The sequence below is a fragment of the Dermacentor variabilis genome, unplaced genomic scaffold (genome assembly GCF_050947875.1).
Source record: "Dermacentor variabilis isolate Ectoservices unplaced genomic scaffold, ASM5094787v1 scaffold_12, whole genome shotgun sequence".
Taxonomy (NCBI): domain Eukaryota; kingdom Metazoa; phylum Arthropoda; class Arachnida; order Ixodida; family Ixodidae; genus Dermacentor; species Dermacentor variabilis.
Window position 1 is genome coordinate 27,299,233 of NW_027460280.1, and position 21,468 is coordinate 27,320,700.

Genomic DNA, 21,468 nt, shown 5'->3' on the forward strand with positions numbered 1-21,468 from the left:
TCCTCGAACGTCCAGGGTGGGTCTACCTTTTCCCTCTGTCGCGAGCAGCCCGTAATCCTAAGACTCGAAGCGTGTTCAGTGGTGCACAAAAATGTGGGCGCGGCCTGTTACCTACGCGTATTAAGAGGGCTTTGCCGGGCGAAGTCTCACTCAAACATAGCAGCTGGATCATCAGAGCCTGGAAAGCCTGAAGTCGCAGAGGGCGTGGCTCAGCTTCGTATAGCACTTTGTTGTTCGATGCCGGCTGAGGGACTCCCAAGCACAGCCGAAGACCTTTTCTGTGTACGCCTTCTAAGCGCTCGTGTTGGCTGAGGGTGACATCAGAGATAGCTGGTATAAGATAAGACTTGTAACCAACGCTGTATCTAGCCATAGCACCGATGTCGGGTGCTACTAACGCCATCCGACGTTAGCAACAAATGCATACACGCACACTTAATGTCATTACATATAAATAGGAAAACACAGTCGTCTACGCACAGCTATTATAGATTACATAGAAAGATGTCAAAGTAACCGAAAAAGTAATTCTCATAAACCGATATCATCTACACACGCTTAGCATAAAAGGATACCAGAGGATACCCGGATTCAGGAATGAGGATACCAGAGTGGCGGAGTCACAACTCCGCAATTATATGCTTCCGGAATCATTCCAAATATACAAACACTCGGAATGGAATGGGAGCCCAAGATTTCGAAATGCAGCTGGAATGGAATAGGCACACAGCCGTGGAGCGCTAAGTGTTGGTTTTAGGCGACACTGCGAAGCCCGTAAAGAAATTGCCAATTAGTCTGAACTATAAACTTGGCCCATTTATTTAGTTTCTCAAATTTTACTCAATACTGACTTTTTCAATATCTACCCATAGGCGACTACTTCTGCCGCGGTAATTATAAACAACATATTCTACACAAGCAATGCCAGCGTGTTCGGAAAAGGTGTGTTTATTGGAACATTGTGCTGAGCGCAAGATCGCTGCCACAGTCTATGATCTTTGTTCGTGTTCCCCACGTGCCATCAGCGTGGATGCGCCGCGTCAGCATGTCACATTGCTCACCACCGGCTTGCACGATACGTTGGGCGACAAGTTACGCAATCTCTGACCCATGATGCTAATAGTTTGGAAACGTGCTATGGTTCAAGGCAAGCTTCGTCCTGTAATATCGCCGGAAGGCCGGCGCGGTATGATAACAAACACCATGCTGCGGAAGATAAACGGAACAAAACATCTTTTGTTGCTTTCGCAGGCCTGCCGCCGTCGTCTTAATGAATTTCTCCGCTTCGTATCCGTCCGCACAGCTGTTTATAGGCGAGAAGGAGAGACGCACTGAACAGCGCGTGCGACGCATGCGCAGGCGGTGACCCGGGCGTGGTGAACCAGAAGACGCCGACCACGCTGCTGCTGAACCCGGACGGCGAGTTCCACTCGTTCGGCTTCACGGCCCGCGACGTGTACCACGACCTCGACGGGCAAGAGGCCAAGCAGTGGATGTTCTTTGAGAAGTTCAAGATGACACTTCACAGCAACGAGGTGAGCGTTATCACGAACCTACGGGACCTTTAAAGTATACCGCGTGGTACAGCGATCGAAAAGGCCAAGATGGTAGACGACGGACCTAATCGTTAATTACGGGTCAGTCTGCATGCCGGTGGAACATGACCGGCACCACTTCCTGACGTGGGGGCTCAAAGGGGAGTTTATGGATGTTTATTATTTCGTCAAAGGCTCCAGGTTTGTGGTATACGAGACACGTATAATCAGGTGATATTCATGCTCAAGCAAAAAAACATTAAATAAGAAAAGCGGTATAAAATATTCTCCTACCATCCTTTACCGAACTGGCGAGAGGAGGTGGCGTGACGTCATGAAAAGTCAGAAGTGTCGATAGTTTCTGCCCTATTTGCACCATCTACATATGCATGAATCTGTTTACGAACCGTACGGCGCTGCCCTTTGAACTCGTTAAAGTTTTTCTATCTAATTTCATTCTCAGCTGTTCGACCGTAGCTGGCTTCGCCTATGGCTTCTGCAACTCTGACTTTGTGCAGCACCCTTTTTTGTGCTGCTATTAACAACGTTTGCGTAACAGCTATGTATACCTTCATGTTCTTTCACTCCACTGCGAGTCAATGTTTTTCCTAAACTAGTAGCTAAACACCCAAGCCTGTTGGCGCAAGAAGGAAGTCGCACAAGCAGCGAACACGATTGGCACGCCCTATCAGGCGCACTGTCATCGCCTGAGACGTCGTCAAACCATTCATGTATATAGGAGGAGAAATAGACGGAAAGATAGGGAGGTTAGCCAGTTCTTAGACCGGCTGGCTACCCTGTGCTGGGGAAAAGGGGTAGGGGAATAAAAGGTAGTTTTCTCAAAAACTACTACAGGTAACTCTGGCGTTGCAATCTGTCAGCTGATAGGTAGCACATTAATATGTCTAGTCTTGGTGATTGTGGCTTCAGACGTTCTTGTGGCTTTATTAATGATCTTTCTAATCAAACGACATCCTTTAAAAGTTATTGCGCACATACATAATCGTTGCGAACTTATAACGCCATATTTTCTTGAAGATGATTAATTTGCAAAAGCCGTTTGAAGCTATACAGAAACAGGAATTCGAGGCCAGTTAATGTCCTACTATACCCAGCATTCCCGTGGATGGCTAAAGACCGCCGTACTTGAGGGTTCCGTAGATACACTATGGCGCCGCAGTTCCCTCCAGTGATTTCCGTAGGAACCTCTACTAACCTAACGGCCCTTGTTCATCGCTGAAGTCGCGATCTCTGCCCGCGCCGACGCAGAACCTGAGTCGCGACACGGAAATCCGGGCGGCCAACGGCCGTCCCATGGCGGCGCTGACGGTGTTCGCGCACGCACTGCGCTACTTCCGGGACCAGGCGCTGAAGGAGCTGAGCGAGCAGTCGGCCACCACCATCCTGCCGGACGACGTGCGCTGGGTGGTCACCGTGCCGGCCATCTGGCGGCAGCCCGCGAAGCAGTTCATGCGCGCCGCCGCATACAAAGTACGTCTCAACTTTGTCACTGCAAAGTGTGCGAAAGAATTTTGTCCGTTAACTGCACCTTCGGAGAGTTTTTCACATGTCCATGAGGCCGATAAAGCAACGACAATGTTAAATAGGGAACCGGGCCTGTATATAGCGACACGCTCTTTAACCAGTACTGTATTAGAAAACTTTGTATAACGCTGAGCGTCAATCGGCAACCAAGTACGAAACAGCTGATTTAGTCAGCATTAGCTTGTGGCTGGCAAGGTTCTTTTAAAGAAAAAAAAAACGTGGCAGGGGAGTTATATCGACTTCCACGTTCGATGATGGCCGGATGCAGGATTTTTATGAAACAGAGGCCGACAGTTTTCAAACAATAGATGGTTCATGTGCACCATGTTCAGCTGCACGGCCTTGGTTAACCATTCCGTGATCTTCGTCTCTCACTCTCAGAGCCATAAGCTTACGTTATACGGGGATCACGAAATAAATAAAGAAACTGCAATCTCTTAAGCTGAAAGCTCACCACACTGACCATAACGTACAGACTGCAACTCCCTAAGTCGAGATTGCGCGGAAATTCAGTTTTACAAGTTCCCATATGGGTATGGCCAGATAGTAGAATAGGAACTAATATTTCTAACTATCTTACGGCCCATTTTGATCCTGAGGTAATAAATATACTAGAGCTTAACCAAAACATTACGCCCTGGCTCTAATCTGTAACCGAGGACCTTCACTGGCGCGGTGCACCATACTGAACAGTATTTCGTTTCACCGTCTGTTTTGATGCCTAATCGAAAATTTCCAGAAAGCAGGTAAACAAAAAACAAGACATTCGCTAATAAAGCTTGTTTGGGTGACTGTTGCCCATAATCTGTTAAAGTATATCTCAGTTACAAAGCTGCTACGCAACGGGCTGCGCTAATTTTGCTCGCTAAATTTCAACACCGCTTCTCCTTCTCGTTGCTAAAAAGCATGAGCAACACTGCGATCAAATAATTTGTGGAACAACTGCACACCCCGTTATAAGAGTACTTTCAAAGAGTTGCACGAAACAAAAAATACAGATTGCCACCTTATGGAAAAAACCACCTTATCGCTGTATGGAAAGGCTCACCTGTCCTATGTACCTATGTAGGGGCAGGCGAAAACGCCCTTTCTATCATCCCTCTTACACTTCTCTACAAGGCCTGGTAAAATGTGTGTTTTATCCCGACGCACCGTCTTGAAAGAGCACGTCCGTATGGATTGATAAACGGGTAGTCTGTTCTTTTTTTTCTCTATTTTTTTTTTAAATCCCGCATAATATGACTTTGAAGGTGCCTGGTGTGTTTAACGACCCGCCGTGGTGGCGTAGTGGCTTCGGCGTTTGCGCGGTTAAACCCAAGGGTGCAGAGGCCGCATTTCGATGAGAGCGAAATGCAAAAAAAAAAAAATGTGTACAGTGCGTTTAGTGCGCGTTAAAGAACTCCAGGTGGTCAAAATTAATCCGGAGTCACCGGAGTCACTACGCGACGTGCCTCATAATCATATCGTGGTTTCGGCACGTAAACCCCCAGAATTTATTTTTTTAAAACTACATATACGAGGTAATACCAAAATGTTTCGACACTGACTCTGTTTTGAAGAAAGTAGTTTATTTACGTAAATTAAAACACTGTCACCGTTGAAATAGTTCCCTTGCGCAGAAAAAAAGCGCTTCCAGCGCTCCTGCGGCTTTGCGAATATGTCCTGGAAGATTATTTTCCAGAACGAGTCGAGCACCCTTCTGCGACTTCGGCATGTCCCTCCCCCCCCCCCCCCCCCCCCCACAGTCCGAAGTGAAAAGCAAAAGCAGGCCATTTGCGCACCCCTAGACCCACCCACACTTCTGAAAGCGACCCGCCGTGGTTGCTCAGTGGCTATGGTGTTGGGCTGCTGAGCACGAGGTCGCGGGATCGAATCCCGGCCACGGCGACCGCATTTCGATGGGGGCGAAATGCGAAAACACCCGTGTGCTTAGATTTAGGTGCACGTTAAGGAACCCCAGGTGGTCAAAGTTTCCGGAGTCCTCCACTACGGCGTGCCTCATAATCAGAAAGTGGTTTTGGCACGTAAAACCCCAAATATTATTATTATTCTGAAAGCGAGCACTGTCACGTTCTGTAGCAGCTAACGCTCAGCCAGCCACACTAAGCAGTTAAGGGTTGCCGTACTTTGCGGTGCGAAACGCCTGCGGTACGTACTACCTTGCAAGCCTGCATTGCTGAGACAGCTGTCGCTGCGCATTCCAAAATAAGTTTAATCTACCATCCCTCGCATCATCCCGTGTTTGTTTGGTCCGTCTATCCTAACCATCTTTGAAAACACAAAATCAGATTCGTTCTTCTTATTTACCGGTAACTAATCATTGTTCCCATTTAAGCGATTTTGATGCTAGGTTTAGTGACTTTCTTTTTTGTCTGTTTACGGCAAAGTTTTCTACTTAGCAATCCGCGATTTTTTTAAGTGACTTGAATGGACAATTCGCAATATTTTAACGACTTATAGGTTAGAAAGTATGCTTGAAAAATGGCCTTCTCGAACGCAGGTTAATATTCAAAAGGTACATGTAAGCGGCCGAAACGCGCTGTACAATGCATAGGTTCCGTGACCATGCTGAACTAACGGTTGTCTTCACATTGTTAGCCTTCCCATTGTGATTGTGCTTCCGAGCACAATGGTCATCATAGCGCTCACAAAATAGAAGTTTCTTTATTATTTACAAAACCTATTTGAATGTGTTTAAACGCTGCGGGTTCAGTGGTGTCACCAAATCCATTCAATTGGCAGACGTGCGCAAGCGTGTCAGAGAACAAATTTACCAAAACCAAATGGAATAAATGTTGTGTTCAAATTTAGAACGCAGCAGGTGAATAAGGCATTTTCGACTGCGTAAGAAAGGCGTAAATAACGGAACGGCTGGGTTCCTTCATGCGCGTCTTAACAAATCGCTTACGTACTGTCACGGCTTTCGGACCGATCAGTACTTCACGGCGGCTTTCTTTCTTTCTTTTTTCTTTATTCAATACTGCAAACCTAGTACAGGTCCAAGCAGGGTGGGTTAGATAGCAACAAAACAATAATAACAAAGTGAAAAACATCAAAGTGTGGCGAAATGCAATAAAGAATCATTCCAGTCGGCTACAGTGCGAGGAAAAAATGAAAACTTGAATAAATCTGTTCGCGCAAAATACGGCGTCAGGGAATTAGGATGATGGTGGCGTGTATGCCTCGACGTTGAAAGCGTCAGATATGGAGAAGGGTTAACAGATAGATCTTGATTTTAAAGCAAGAAAAGAAATTCAAAAGGTAAATTTTTCCTTCGTTGTTGAAGACATTGGATACCGTTAATCTGCATTAATTCAGCGGGTGAGTCATACAGGGAAAATTTAGAGTAAATAAACCTTACAGCTTTTCTCTGTACCTTTTCTAGGCGGGTGGCATTGTGTTTATTAAACGGGTCCCAGACAACGCATGCATATTCAAGTTTCGGTCTAATTAGTGAATTGTAAGCAAGTAATTTTAGGCTAGGGGAAGAATTTCTAAGCTTATGTCTTAAAAAGTATAGTTACGGAATGCGGAAGAGCAGATGTTATCTATATGTAAATTTCTTGATAAAGTATTAGTAAGTGTGACACCCAAATACTTATATTTAGTCTCTTCCCGCAAAGGTGACGAACCTAGCCTGTAGTTAAAAGAAAGCGGAGCTTTTTTTCGAGAAAAGCGAAGAAAGACGGTCTTATCAGTGTTAAGTTTCATGTCCCACGTTTCACAACATTTAAAAATCTTAGCAAGAGAGGAGTTAAGATGGATTTGGTCGTTAATTGAAGTTATTTCTTGAAAAAGCACACAATCATCCGCAAACAATCTGATTTGAACATTCGGATCAAGTTCAGTAGTAATGTCATTAATATATAATAAAAACAATAATGGCCCCAACATACTTCCTTGGGGCACGCCAGAGCCGACCGGAAGGCAACCTGATTGTTGCTCATTAACTGCTACAAATTGGTAGCGATTGGTTAAATAGTTTCATATCCATATGATTAAAATGCGTATGAGTTTTAATATTAGTTTGTCATGGGGAACTCTATCGAAAGCTTTACTGAAGTCAAGAAATATTGCATCAATCTGACCGTTCTTATCGAGACATGAAGCGAGTGAATGTATTACTGTCACTAGTTGTGTAATTGTTGAGTATCCTTTCATAACCCGTGCTGGAAATTAGAAAGGACTGCGTGCGCATCTAAAAATTCATTAATCTGGTTGGCAATAATATGTTCGATTAGTTTACAACATGATGTTGTAAGTGATATTGGGCGGTAATTTTGTAATAATGTGCGGTCACCGTTCTTGTGTATTGGCACAACCCTGGCTATCTTCCAGTCGCTCGGTAATTGTCCATGAAGTAATGAGATATGAAATAGAATAACTAGAAACTTTGCAGCAGATTCCGCATATCTCTTCAGAAACACGTTAGGAAGGTTGTCGGGACCACATGATGATTTAGTTTTTAAATTTAGTAAAATAAAAACTACGCCAGGGTATGAAATAAAATTTACATCACAGGGGTGAAACACTGCGTCATTGGATGGACAAGCACCGGATTTAGAAAACACACTGTGAAAGTAGTCATTGAAGTGGTGCGCAATATCCCCGTGATGGGTAACCACAGAACCATCAACCAAAATTTGCGACACCGGTTTCTTTTTTTCACTTCTAAATTCCAAAACTTTTTTGGTTCCTCTACAATTAAATTTGGCAGCACTGTATTAAAATAATGTTCTTTCGAAGAGTGTACTGCACGTGCAAGACCTTCTTTTAAATCCTTTAAGTGACCTAAATGCAAGCGCTGTTTCTTTAACCTTTTTATCTTTCGCTTTAATTGGATTACTTCACGCGCCATCCACGGCGTTTGTCTACGAACAAATTTAAGTTTGCCCGGCACAAGCTTATCTATACAGTAGTGGCACATATCTTTAAAACGGCGCCAAAGTGTGTTCAAATCAGTATCATTAAAATCGATCAGGCATTTCCAAATGTTCTATAGTGGATGCATCATCTGCACGTGAGTAGTCTTCGAAAGAACAACGTTTCACAGTGTTATTAGATTGAGTACAAGCGACAATGAATAAGCGAACACTGACAAGCAGGTGGTCAGAGATACCTTTCACAACTTCAACAATGTAATCAGGTAATTGTCTAGGCAAAAATACAAAATCCAGTATAGATTTTCTAGTTCCTTGCACACGTGTCGGTTCCTGAACTATTTGAATTATGTCATGTGTTAACATCATGTTAAGTACACTGTTTAAATTATTGCTGTTTTGAGGAAGGGATTCAAAACGCTCCCAATTAACGACTGCCAAGTTTACGTCACCAATAAGTAACAGTTTGCTTCTTTAAAACCGAGACATGTGCTCTTCCAGTTTGAACAAATAATCAGCTGATGCGTCAGGAGGTCTGTAAATGGCAAACAGAATGAAGGTATGGCCCCAGCATGAGATCTTTATGCACACACATTCAAGGCCGGGAATTTCTTCCAAGAGAACAGCCTGTATGTGGTCTTTAATTAGAACTGCAACGCCACCTCCCCTGAAAGGCCGATCCCTACGAAAAACTTGGTAACAATTAGGGAAGACATCCTCGTCGGCTATTTCAGTCCGCAGCCACGTCTCAGTTATGACGGCAATGTGTGGGTCATGTTCTAGTAAAGAAACCTCAAGGTGTTCCGTTTTGTTTACTACACTACCAGCATTTAGGGTGATTATGCGCAAGTGCTTGTCACATTCTTTGGAAAGGCGTCAAGGCTCGGGCTGCTGAGAGCGTTGATTGTTTATCTTGACGCGCATGTTTTTTCTCTAATCCCAAAAGGACAAATCTTTTGAAGTAGATCAAGGACGAAAAGGTGGTATTTGACCTGCACAAAGATCGGGTAATTGCCATCGCCATGTTAAGAACACGCGGCCAAGCGCGTTCCGCAGAACCTAGTTCTGCTACCACGAACGTCGAGAAACACCAAAAAATTTTACTTTTTTAAGAAAGTGCTGTTTCATGCATTGAAGCATAAAAGTAACCGGAACACAAATGCATTTCGACAGACACTTTGAAAATTAATATATCGGAACTGGTGCTGGGGGGGTCCAGAGAATTCGTTCCAACTGGATACGCCGTGCGAACTCAGCGGCTATAATTCGTAGGTTGAAACATGTGGCGTAAATTAACTAATTAAGAAGTGAATTAGCATAATTACGTTAATTATTCAATTGAACATTTTTATTTCTCGTAGAAGGCCGCCGGCAATCTTCAAAAACTTTGGTGCAGCTAAAAAAAAACACCACGTGTGTGTATATATATATATATATATATATATATATATATATATATATATATATATATATATATATATATATATATATATATATATATATATATATATATATATATATATATATATATATATATATATATATATATATACACACACACACAGACCCGCCGTGGTTGCTCAGTGGCTATGGTGTTAGGCTGCTGAGCACAAGGTCGCGGGATCGAATCCCGGCCATGGCGGCCGCATTTCGATGGGGGCGAAATACAAAAACACCCCTGTATTTAGGTTTAGGTGCACGTTAAAGAACCCCTGGTGGTCGAAATTTCCGGCGTCCTCCACTACTGCGTGCCTCATAATCAGAAAGTGGTTTTGGCACGTAAAACCCCATAATTTATTTTTTTTAATATACAAAGAGAGAGAGAGAGAGATGGCTTGCCCCCTCCCCCCTCGAAAAATAGTTGGTACGCCACTGATTAAAGTAGTCGTGCTAAGCTGGGTCTCTAATTCTGGGAATAGTGTGCAGTAAACGAGAGCAAAATCTAACGAGTAAAGACCAGAGAGAAACTCGCGTGTGCGGAGTGATTTGTGACTAAGTGCAGCTCCCCAGATTGGGCCGTTTTCCCCATACGGCCTCCCTCAGACGCCCTGGAAATTGACAGTAAAATTCGCTCTTGATAGTCCGGCCATTTGGGAAGAATGCCCGATGCACTGATACCGTGAATAGCAAAAAAGGACAATGCGCATACACTTTGTCGAGCTGAGGACATGCCTAGCCTTCTTTCGGTTGTGGAGACGTTCAACTGCGATGACCATTGCATCGCCTCAGCGTCGACCGTACACCAAAATTTCGTCCTTACGGATGATCGTCTACGTGAAAGAGGTGTCAAATGTCAGGTTTTGCCCCCGCTTATTTTGCTTTCTTCCCAAAATTAAAAACGAAGCTCGAGGGTAGTCATTTTGGCACGATTGCTTAAGTCAAGCTTGAACCGCAGATAGGTGCTCGACTCGTTCCGGAGCAGAAGCTTCCAGGACATATTCGCAAAGTGGCAGGAACACCGAGAGCGCTGTATTGCTGCGTACTTAAGCAGTTTAGCACGTCTTATCTGCAAAGTTGAAATAGTGAGCAATCGAAAAATGTTAAATAAACCTAGCGGGTTCGCACTGCTCTCCCTTCCTCTCTTGCGCTGTGACCACTGGCGGTCAACTTTGTGTGACAATGAAGGGCAAGCTACGAGGGCGAGCTTCTGCACATGTCTTACTGCGCAAAGTTGTCCAGCAGCGCTTCGCCTCCGTTTCCCCGTTTTGCCACCGAGCGCAACTTGTTCCCGCCTGTGTAACGGTGTGCCACGCGCGTGCTCAGGCGGGGATTGGTTCCCCCGACTTCCCGGAGCAGCTGATCATCGCGCTGGAGCCAGAGGCGGCGTCCGTGTACTGCCGCAAGCTGCGCATGCACCAGCTAGTGCCCGAGGCTCCCGCAAGAGTGCACCTGTTCCGCGAGGCAGCGCCCGAACTGAACACCGAGCCTGCTGTCGACGAGAAGCCAGGTATACCGCGGAGGACACGTCGGCGAGAAAAAGGCTTGTCCCCTTTTCTACAGTGCTCACTGTGGGGAAACGCAAGGAAAGGCTCGTTGGATGCGCAAAGTGAAAGAGAGTAACAGTAATAAAAACCACGGGAAGTGCGGCGAAATTACACTGTTGGGGGGATGTCCATTTGGTGTTTCTTTTGAGACTTTGGATCAAGCGAAAGTAGAGACGGATTTCGGGGTCCATGGGCGCCCTAAAAGTACGATGGTTACCTTGCACGACCAAGACACGCGCGATGCACCTTCCACTAGCATCGACCATGGCTCAACCTACACGTTGCCATGCGCTTAGATATGTGTTCTTCACGCCAACCGTGCGAGGTAACCACCGTTGAGGGCAACCACGGCCGCGAGTCGACATAACGTGCAGTATGTTAAAGCAATGCGACAGATTAGAAACAAACGGAGCTATCAGTGAGGACCCCGTAATCAAACTTTTGCTGTGCATGGGTCATCCAGACGGGATCTAAGATTTATTAACGTATGGACGGTGTGTTGGGGCACAATGAGCAGCCTATTTATATTATTACTTTTTTTGTGATGGGATGACTTGCATCATCATTGATAAGTAGTCGTTTGCGAGCTTTCAAGTCTGTCACGCATGATCATCCGTATATGACGGAATTAATCCAGCCCAACTGCGTAGCATTTTGAGACAGTAGCTTCACTATGCTCGCTTTCAAGCTGTAAACTTCAGGTACCGTTTCGCAGGTGGATTCGTCTAAATGTACGCCACTAGTTTTTAGTATGTCTTTGAAGATGTAATGAATACATTGTTGCGCCAAAAAAAAAAGAAAATAGAGACTTGGGAGGGAGAGTACAAAACGACAGATTGAGTGCTGATGGCCGCTGTACTGTCATTTCGCAATGATGTGGCAAAAGAATGGATGCTACTTACATCGACAGTATAAGACAATCGAAGCGCAGTCGTGCGAATGAATGTGTGCTGCTCAATCTCGAGCGCCAAAGCTTTCACTCCAGCGCCAGGTTATTGTGAAACATCTTAACATCCGCCGCCCTGCAGATAAGATCCAGCACCAAAGGCTTCATGGCCGAGCAAGTGAAAATTTCAATGAAGTTCTGTGGTTTTTCAGGACAACATTCATTTGGGCTAGATGGTGCATACTTGAATTACGAAGGAACAGCGCCAACGAAGACGATCACAAGTGGGGAGAACGACACATAAAAAAGGACCCTGTGTTTTCGAAACATAGTTAAGGACAACATTCATTTGGGCTAGATGGTGCATACTTGAATTACGAAGGAACAGCGCCAACGAAGACGATCACAAGTGGGGAGAACGACACATAAAAAAGGACCCTGTGTTTTCGAAACATAGTTCAGGACAACATTCATTTGGGCTAGATGGTGCATACTTGAATTACGAAGGAACAGCGCCAACGAAGACGATCACAAGTGGGGAGAACGACACGAGGTCGTTCTCCCCGCTTGTGATCGTCTTCGTTGGCGCTGTTCCTTCGTAATTCTGTGGTTTTACGTGCCAAAATCACAATCTGATAATGAGGCACACGCCGTAGTAGGTGATTCCGAATTAATTCTGATAACCTGGGGTTTGCTAACGTGCACTTAATGCGGGGTACACGCGAGCGTTTTTCACATCCATCGGAATACGACCGCCGCTGCCGGGATCGAACTCACGACCTCGAGATCAGCAGCGCGACGCATGGCCACTGGGCTACCACGGTGAGTACTCAGTGAAAATTTTACCCTCGCCGTAAAAATGGAAGCAGCGGAACCGGTTTGGAGGCTCAGACTTTTGGAGCACAAACGAAAAACGCCGTAGCAATACGAGCAGCTAAACGTGGCGGGGCAACATTTGGCCGCCAATAAAACGGAGGTGGGATATGTTAGTGATTGCTGCCAAAGTGAAATACCAACTTAGGCCACCAAGCTATCTTGTCCATTTGACCGTTGTGTAGCCTAAACTGTCACAATTTATTCTTCCCAAGAGCGCACTCAGCTTCTATAGAGAAGCACGTAGTGTGTCCAGCAAATGATGAAACATTATCGCGTTCAAGGTAGCAAAATGTCACCTACAAAGAATACAGCAGTGCGAGGTCTTTGCGCAGATCAAACGCATTCGTGAAGCTCGCAGTAGGTCAGCATATACTACATCTTGCAATTTTAACTTACTGTAGTGCATTATACGAAATTAAGCCTGCAGTATGCAGCTCCTCAAATCTTACAGTATCAATCAATGGACGTGTAAATCGAGTTCAACAGATGTTACGATCCTCGCTCTCTACCGGCTTGTCGCACAAAGCTTTAGCTCTGCGTACAAGACGAAACCATCAAGCAACTCAGTGGCTATGGTGTTGGGCTGCTGAACATGAGGTCGCGGGATCGAGTCCCGGCCACGGCGGCCGCATTTCGATGGGGGAGAAATGCGAAAAACACCCGTGTGCTTAGATTTAGGTGCACGTTAAAGAACCCCAGGTGGTCAAAATTTCCGGAGTCCTCCACTGCGGCGTTCCTCATAATCAGAAAGTGGTTGTGGCACGTAAAACCCCATAATTAAAGACCATCAAGCATATCGCCTCAGGCGTAACAACTTAAGTGTATATATATATATATATATATATATATATATATATATATATATATATATATATATATATATATATTGAATGTTCCTACTGGCGCACGGATAACGCCGATGACGCACAGACAACAGCCCTTTTGCACGTAATCATCACTACATCATATACAATGTACGCCAACACAAGCGCCGCACGGCAGAGATGTTCAAGTAAAAGCTTTTTTCTTCACAACAATCCCACTTTATCTTGACGGAACTCTTCTACAAAAAATATAGGAGAGCAGTTAAGTTATAGGAACGCCTCCCGCGAACACGTTAAGGCTCTTTCGAGCATGCCGAACATGTCCCACACCTTATAGGGATAACCGTAGTCTCGGCTGCAGGCCAATACAAAAAGGCTTTTGGCTTCAGCAGCATAGTGTCTCGTGGACCATCAGGGTCAGCGTAGGGGAAACATTTTGTTAGTATAGTGAGAATACTAATAATATGAGAGGTGTGAACGACTTATACAGGCCCTTCGTCTGTACTTAATGATGCTGCAAAAGAATGGTAGCATCCCACATCAATATAGAACACGCCCGTACCGTTGACTAGAAAGCGCAGATCGCAGTAGAAGGTTTTCAGCCAACAAACTGCGAGCGCTAAAGCGATGCACCTTTCCCATAAGCAATGCCCTCCTCTCGCTTTTGATCAGTGGCCATATATGTGCGTGTGGTATGGCCTCTGAAAACAGCATGCCTCGTCTGCCTGCTGTCTCCGTCAGCTCAACCGTCAGAGCGGCGGTGACACTGATATATGTTGTCCGATGCGCTTTGCATGAATCGAGAAGCCATTTTGCACGCTGGCTAAAACACATTTCCTGCGTGCTTGTTTGCCTGCGGTGCGGCCGCGCCGCCCGGCGTGTCGTGTGCCTGTTCATGATAGTCGTGGTCTGCCCTAAAAGATGTCTTGCGTTTGACGTGTCGTGTGCCACGCCTGCTCCTTTCCTATTACTAGCGTTTGACGTACGTGAACGCACTCATTTCTTCTGTGGGCTTGCATTTTCGTTTCATGTGCCGTGCGAATGTTTTGCTTCTTCCTCCTTGCAGACATGCATATCCTACCTCCCTTGCGCTCGGAAGTTATCGAGGATTACCTTTACGGAGGTAAATCCTCTTGCTACATCCTCGCACCATTTGCCCAGTGTTCCATGTGCTTGCGCCGTCGCACTGTGTCTGCATGCTTTACGTGTTTTTCAACCTTGCTTGTACTGAACTACGTGGATTCTGCAGGCGAGCATGTGAATTGTGGGTGCGGAAACCGTCTGGCTCAGTGTTTACACTTGGCGCACAGGGGCATCTTTGAGCACCACGTAGACTTACAGCACACGTGGTTCTAAAGTGAGATCCTTCAGGAAGTTGCAAGAGCACACAAAAGCTCCGATGGAATAATTGGAAAGGAACAAACCGTCGAAGGCTGAGCACGATAAGTGACCACGGTGCAAGCAAGGCACAACGATCCGTTGTTTTCAATGTAGAGCTCATGTTTTCAATGTTCCTTTCGTCTTCCGAAAAAATGCACGCCTCATACCAAGGCTCCAGCAGCACCAGTGGCATTGCAGTTCTCTGTGGCCAACTGCCAGGAAACAGTGACGGCGCAGTAGCAGATGGCATGCACGCGAATTTGATCGCTCAATTGATGAGTTTTAACGTCCCAAAGCAACACAGGGGCTCTAAGATACGCCTTAATGTAGGACCCCAGATTAATTAAACCCTCGGCACTTTTTAAAGCACATGAGTGTTTTCCCACACGTATCCCAACCGGGATGCGGCCGCCGCAGCCGGGAATCGAGATTGTTCAACGGCAGAACGTCATAGCCTCACCACGTGGTTAAAGGTCATGCGCGCATTTGCTCAGAGCTTTCGAAGTCACTTTCGTAACTGTCGATGCTCATTCAATAGTCTCGTATACGTTTAGCAAGAACCATTCATTCACACACACAGACACACACGCACGCATGCTGACCTAGGCAGCTCGTAAATAACCGAAAGTAAAAGGGTCAAGCGCTCGTTCACTGCAAAAGATACCGGGCAAGTAGTATCTTCTGTAAGACAAGTGGTGTGACACTCCTATAGTTGCCGATTAGGTTGTTCTGCAAGAACCAGCGTTCTGGAGACCAGCTGCGACAGTCAAGCAGGTATGGCGTCGCTTTCGAAGAAAACCACGTGGTGTATTGCATTTGTTATCTCTACTGGAGGCTTTCTTTTAGTTCTCCATTGCGACCAAGCGCGCGCGCCAACCTCGCTTCGTCGGTAGCGCAAAACACCAAGTGCGGCATCACCTGCAGCAGCTGATATGGCTCAGAGGGAAAGAAAGCTTTCGTGGTGGAAGACAGGTTTCAGTGCGCCGTGCACACAAAGAATTTCACGGTGTGATGCAGGCTTATGCAGACTGTTCAGAGTTATGATGGGCGACTCATGTGAAAGAAGCTGCCATGGCATGTGGCACTGTCCTGCTTGGAAAGGTCGCAGTTGAAGTTCTCGTTTTTAGTTTGGTTTAACAAAATATTAGGCATGTCACACCTGTGAAAAACAAAATCAGCGCCGCCAAGTTTAAGGATCCGACAAAAATAAATTCATTCACGCTATAACGATACGCTTGCTAGCAGGCTCTGTCGTACTGTCACAGTCATTGGAAAGCATTGCCAGGACTGTGCTCCCCTATTAAAGGCCAACTGCAAAAAAAAAAAAAAAAAAAACATGGGACGCGTAAAAAGCTTCGTAAGATCGCGTATAGAGGAGCGTCCGCGCAAAATTTTGCGCTCAATGTACGAGCGCAAGCGTCACGAAATGCTCCCCAAAACAGCCGTTTTTGATACCGAAACTGAAAAAACGCCGCCATTACCGCTCGCCGGAAGTGACGCGTGACCTAGATCGCGCGCATCTTCGGCATGTTTTCCAAGGGGGCGCCCGCGGCACGTGAAAAATCTGGAAGGCGGCGTGCTGGGACATTACGTCATTGCGACAGCCACCAACCAGGTGCACATGTCGTCTGCTTAGTGCTGCTTAAAGGCTGCCAACAAGAAAACTGTGCAATTATCATACCTGCGGGTTTGTCAATATCGCTTTAGTGGTATATCACTGCTAATTTTGTTGCAGACAAGCTGTTTCACTGCAAGAAAGCAAGTTTGAATTATTTTTAATTTGAATTTTATTTCTCGCTCATGCCAACGAGGGTAGGCTGAGACTAAAGGAATAAAGCCTCACAAAAGTCTCAGCCCCCGAAAATGACTAGTTCGACAGCAGAGTAAAAACATATGCACAATTTTGCAAATTAAAACACCATTGATTGCTGTGAAAAACCATAGTAATAATGTCTATTATCATTATATTCAAATGTCATCAAACTTATACAGAAATATACAGTAACAGCATTCGAACAACAAAAATTCTCGCATCCCAGTTGCGTGCTAAAATTATACAAAAAATAAAAACATCATTAAATTTATACAGCAACCTACAGCAACAGCCATGCGTACTACAAAAGAATTTTCACATCTTAGTTGTGTGTTGAAGTTACAATTAAAAATGGAATACAGGAGACGAATCCACTCAAATATATTTGCCTTAATACAAAAATACAAGATAAAGTATACTAAATTATTTCATGTGGATCCAGAAAAGAAAATACGTAATTCATGGCACAAACATTATTTTTCATTTTCCGAACTAATTTATACAACTTTAATGTATATGTCTTCTCTATATGACCAGTCTCTTATTTATATTAAACGTCTTGAAGGAAATGTTTAAGGGTACAGGTTCACTGCATATGTTCATTAGGTTTGCGGACTGATTAGTCAAATGTATGTTCACGCAACTGGTCCTTATTTTTGGTGTGTGTTGTGTACTGTGCCGTAAGAAGCATCCCGGGATGTTACGTTCATTACTTTGTGCAGCTGGGTTTGTGCACCTGGCCACGAGTTAAACTTAGCCCGTTTTAGGCTTCCATCAAGTACACCACGGCACTGCGTTGTTTAACTTGCTATTGCAGCACAAAGGCAACAAAGTCGTTTTGATCACCTATCCCTTCAAAACAAAACGGTCACATTTGCGCCAACAGTGTTGCATGCTAGTTTTCACACGGAAGTATACGCGCAATGAGAATAAAATGGGGCCAACTTTTCATGCCGCACGATCCAAATGCGCACTACCGCGTGTACTGCCCATGACACAGGTGCATCTCGGAACATTCTTGCGCTTAAAATAACACAAACATCAAGTCAAACTGAACTGGTAGACCACTCTAAGAACTCGACGTCTCTTACAGCGACTAACAAAACACTCGAGGAAATGACAGGTAAATCCTGCCACCTCCGAGTGTAAAAGCAGGACCCGGGATATAATTGAATAGAGAAGTATGTCACAACATTATTATTAATGTTATTATTATTATTATTATTATTATTATTATTATTATTATTATTATTATTATTATTATTATTATTATTATTATTATTATTATCTATACTTACTACCATATGAAGACCAGTGCAGGGTGCATGTAAATGCAAACATAACACAGACGTACATGAATATATCAACACACGAAGTCAAATTACAAGGAGTACATAAGTTTGGCAAGTTCGGCAAATCTAGTGTACGAGCAACAATTGTGACACATTAAATAAATAGGCCCTACTAACGCGAAATATGGTCGGCAAGTCTTATAGCAAATTTTATAGTTGATAGGTTTCTGAGTGAGACTCCCAGATTGCTCTAATATTCAAGTGCGCAAAGGAAACTGAAAATTTAAAGCAATTCAAGCGTGAATTTGAAGAGAAAGAAAATGGGGGAGGGGCACTACGTGTCACGTTATTTTTTTTTTTCCTGCGTGCGGGAGTGCTGGTAAACGAGATGAGCGTGTCAATGTCGCAAGCGCGGAGGACAACCTTGTGCAGCGTCACAAGACGGTGGTACTCGAGCCCATCAGTCGCCGAATGCATGATCGAGCAGCGCCTCCCCCGCGGGGCCCTTCTTCCCAGGCACCAAGTACATGGTGGTGGACTGCGGCGGCGGCACGGTGGACATCACGGTGCACGAGCTCCACGACCAGCACGGCACGCTCAAGGAGCTGCACAAGGCCACGGGGGGGCCGTGCGGATCGCTGGGCATCGACCGCGAGTTCGAGCGCCTGCTGCGCGCCATCTTCGGCGCCGACTTCATGGACCAGTTCAAGCTGAAGAGGCCCGCCGCCTACGTTGACCTCATGGTGGCCTTCGAGGCGCGCAAGCGCAATGCCACGCCTGACAAGGACACGCCGCTCAACATATCGCTGCCGTTCTCCTTCATCGACTACTACAAGAAGTGCAAGGGCACCACCGTGAGTACCCGAGGCACCTGCAGCCTCAGACGCAAAACGAGATCGACACCCACTCCAGTGAGTGGACAAACGCTACTTTTGTCGCGGCGTTCCTCGCCGCGACGACAGGAAAGATGTCAATGGGGCTCCGCAGGAATAAACCTGTGCCTTCGCTGCCGGGCAAGAGCCCGACCGTCAAGCACATATCAGGTTCAAGAGTGAACTTAGAGTGGAAAAAGGTTGTACAGTCCGTTCAGAAACACCTGTTGCGGTTATTTCCACGAACTTACCCTTTACGCGGGTCCTTCTTCCGGACAAAAGACCACGAAACACATTTGTTAGAAAATGACATCACGGAAGCGCGGCTGTGTGCCTTAGTTGCGCGCTCCAAGCAGTGCGCCCATGAACTGTAGTGCTCTCAAGTGCGTTTTTCTTTTTTCTTTTTTTTATAGGGAAACAAGGCCGCACCTCTGTAAAAACTAAGCAGCCGGTCCTTACATCCAGCAGGTCACTATTGTTGCAAGGTCACAGAGCTGCATATTATACTTACTGAAAGAAACCAATAAGGATATTTGTCGCCACAGTCTGTTACGCATCATGCGCCAACTCCAGACACGGACAACAAAGACAAGCCGATGACGTACACTTAAAACTGAACATTTGTCTTGTGGAAGGAATAATCGACCCGCCGTGGTTGCTTAGTGGCTGTGGTCTTGGGTTGCTAAGCACGAGGTTAGCGGTTAAGCCGTTAAGCTTCGCGGTTAAGCTGTTGCGCTTCTAAGCTCTAGGACGCGGGTTCGATTCCCGCCCACGGCGGCCGCATTTTGATAGGGGCGAAATGCGAAAACACCCGTGGTACTTGGTAACGTAGGTGCACGTTAAAGAACCTCAGGTGGTCCAAATTTCCGGAGTCCCCCACTACGGCGTGCCTCATAATCAGGGCGTGGTTTTGGAACGTAAACCATATAATTTAAAGAAAGGAATAGCGTAGACACTCCAAAATATAACAAGCAAAAGTACATACAAAGTGATATACGCAGGGCTTTTCCTTTACGTATGCGGGGTGATCATTTTCAAGTTTTACGGAATTTTTAAGTATTGCTTGTTGCAGGTGTCATAATTCTATTCCTTGAGCTGCATTATTCAGAGGTGGACATTAATTAAGTGCTCGAAAAACAAACACATATTCAACTAGTTAACAAGAATTCACTAGTTAACTTCCTAATTACTTTACAGCACATATGAAATTTATGAATTGCAGACGGTAAGCTTGCAAGGCATATCCACTTATTGATACATTTACAGAATGACACCAGCTTGGAGATAAGCGCCGTAATCATGCACTGTTGTTCCAATTACTTTTTAACAAAACATTCTTTTATGCATTCAAGCGCAAGAGTAAACGGAACGCTCATGTATTTCTACCACAGTTTGGGAAATATTTCGAAACTGTTGTCATCCTGAAGATTCAATTCAAGTATACGTCTTGCAGACTCACCGGCTACAATTTTTATTTGCAATACGTGCCGTAAAGTAATTATTTATTAGTTACCGTATATATTCGTGGAAAGGCCGGCCTCGTGCAAGGGCCACACCCCCACTTTGGGGGGCAACATTATTGAAAAAAAAATCAAAAACGTCCCGCCAGAAAGCGAATTCCGTTGACCCTACATGACGCTAGCTGCTTTTCCGTCGACGCCGCTGAGGCCGGCGTAGCCGCGCCAATAGAGAGTTTTAGTTTAGGGGACGCAAGCGGCTTGCGTCCCCTTAACTAACTAAAACTCTCTGTTATTCCTTTGTGTGGCGCGTCGTCTCGGCTGTGTTGGCAGTGTTTCCGGTCAGATTAGTGGCATTTCACCTCTAGGCAAGGGAGCCCTGTTTGGGTCGGCGCTGGTCAGGGACGATGGGCCGGCATCTCGGAGGTCGTTTGCTGCAGCGTTATGTCATTTGCGCCTCTCTTACCCTCTGCTACAGTTGCAGAAACAGGACGAACTGATAGCGGGCCGTCATCTGCCTGATTCGTGTAAGGACCGCACCCATCCAAGATCCTAGAAAACAATTGCGCCCCTTACACGAGTATATACGGTAATTAGTGAATTGTCGCTAATTATTTCAGTATGTATTTCGCTTTCTCGTGTTAGTAATATCCGCCTTTTAGAATAATTCAGCTCAAAGACAAGAATTGCGCTATCTGCCACAGGTGATTTTTAAAAATTCCAGGAAACTTAAAAGTTATCTCGTATATAGATGCTAGTTCAGATCACTAACGCTTACAGGCTAAAAACATTTTATTTTGATAGCAATTATATGTACACTCCAGGCGAATTTCCACCGTCAGCATCTCCGGGAGGTTCTGTTTAAAGTCCAAACGTCATTACGGCCGCGCACCGTGTACTGTAGGTGCGAGGAAACCGAGAAGGATGGTGGCTTGGGGCGCCGCCGTTTCTCGCACGCGCAAGAGAGGAAGGCAGGGAAGGTGCACGCCGACTTCTCGCGTGCGCATGGTGGGAGCGGGGAGATGTGTGCTCGCTAGGAGGGGGGGGGGGATAAGGGCGTCTCCCCTTCTAATCCGGTCACGGCCGCGTGCATCTTACCTTGGAGGTACTTTGCGCAGGGTTCG

At 45.5% G+C, this 21,468-nt stretch overlaps 2 protein-coding genes across 6 annotated transcripts in view; one reads left to right on the top strand and one right to left on the bottom strand.

Annotated features, from left to right (window-relative positions):
• The window catches only part of LOC142565996 (heat shock 70 kDa protein 12A-like), a 198,181-nt gene that overhangs the window by 155,678 nt on the left and 21,035 nt on the right, over positions 1–21,468 (top strand). For all 3 annotated transcript variants that reach the window (XM_075676667.1, XM_075676668.1, XM_075676669.1), the window contains 4 exons: positions 1,360–1,535; positions 2,805–3,026; positions 10,724–10,907; positions 18,532–18,869. In XM_075676667.1, the coding sequence (XP_075532782.1) occupies positions 1,360–1,535; positions 2,805–3,026; positions 10,724–10,907; positions 18,532–18,869 (920 nt within the window). The remainder of the gene's footprint in view (positions 1–1,359; positions 1,536–2,804; positions 3,027–10,723; positions 10,908–18,531; positions 18,870–21,468) is intronic.
• Positions 1–21,468, bottom strand: part of LOC142565997 (uncharacterized) — an 82,918-nt gene that overhangs the window by 20,270 nt on the left and 41,180 nt on the right. The window lies entirely within an intron of this gene.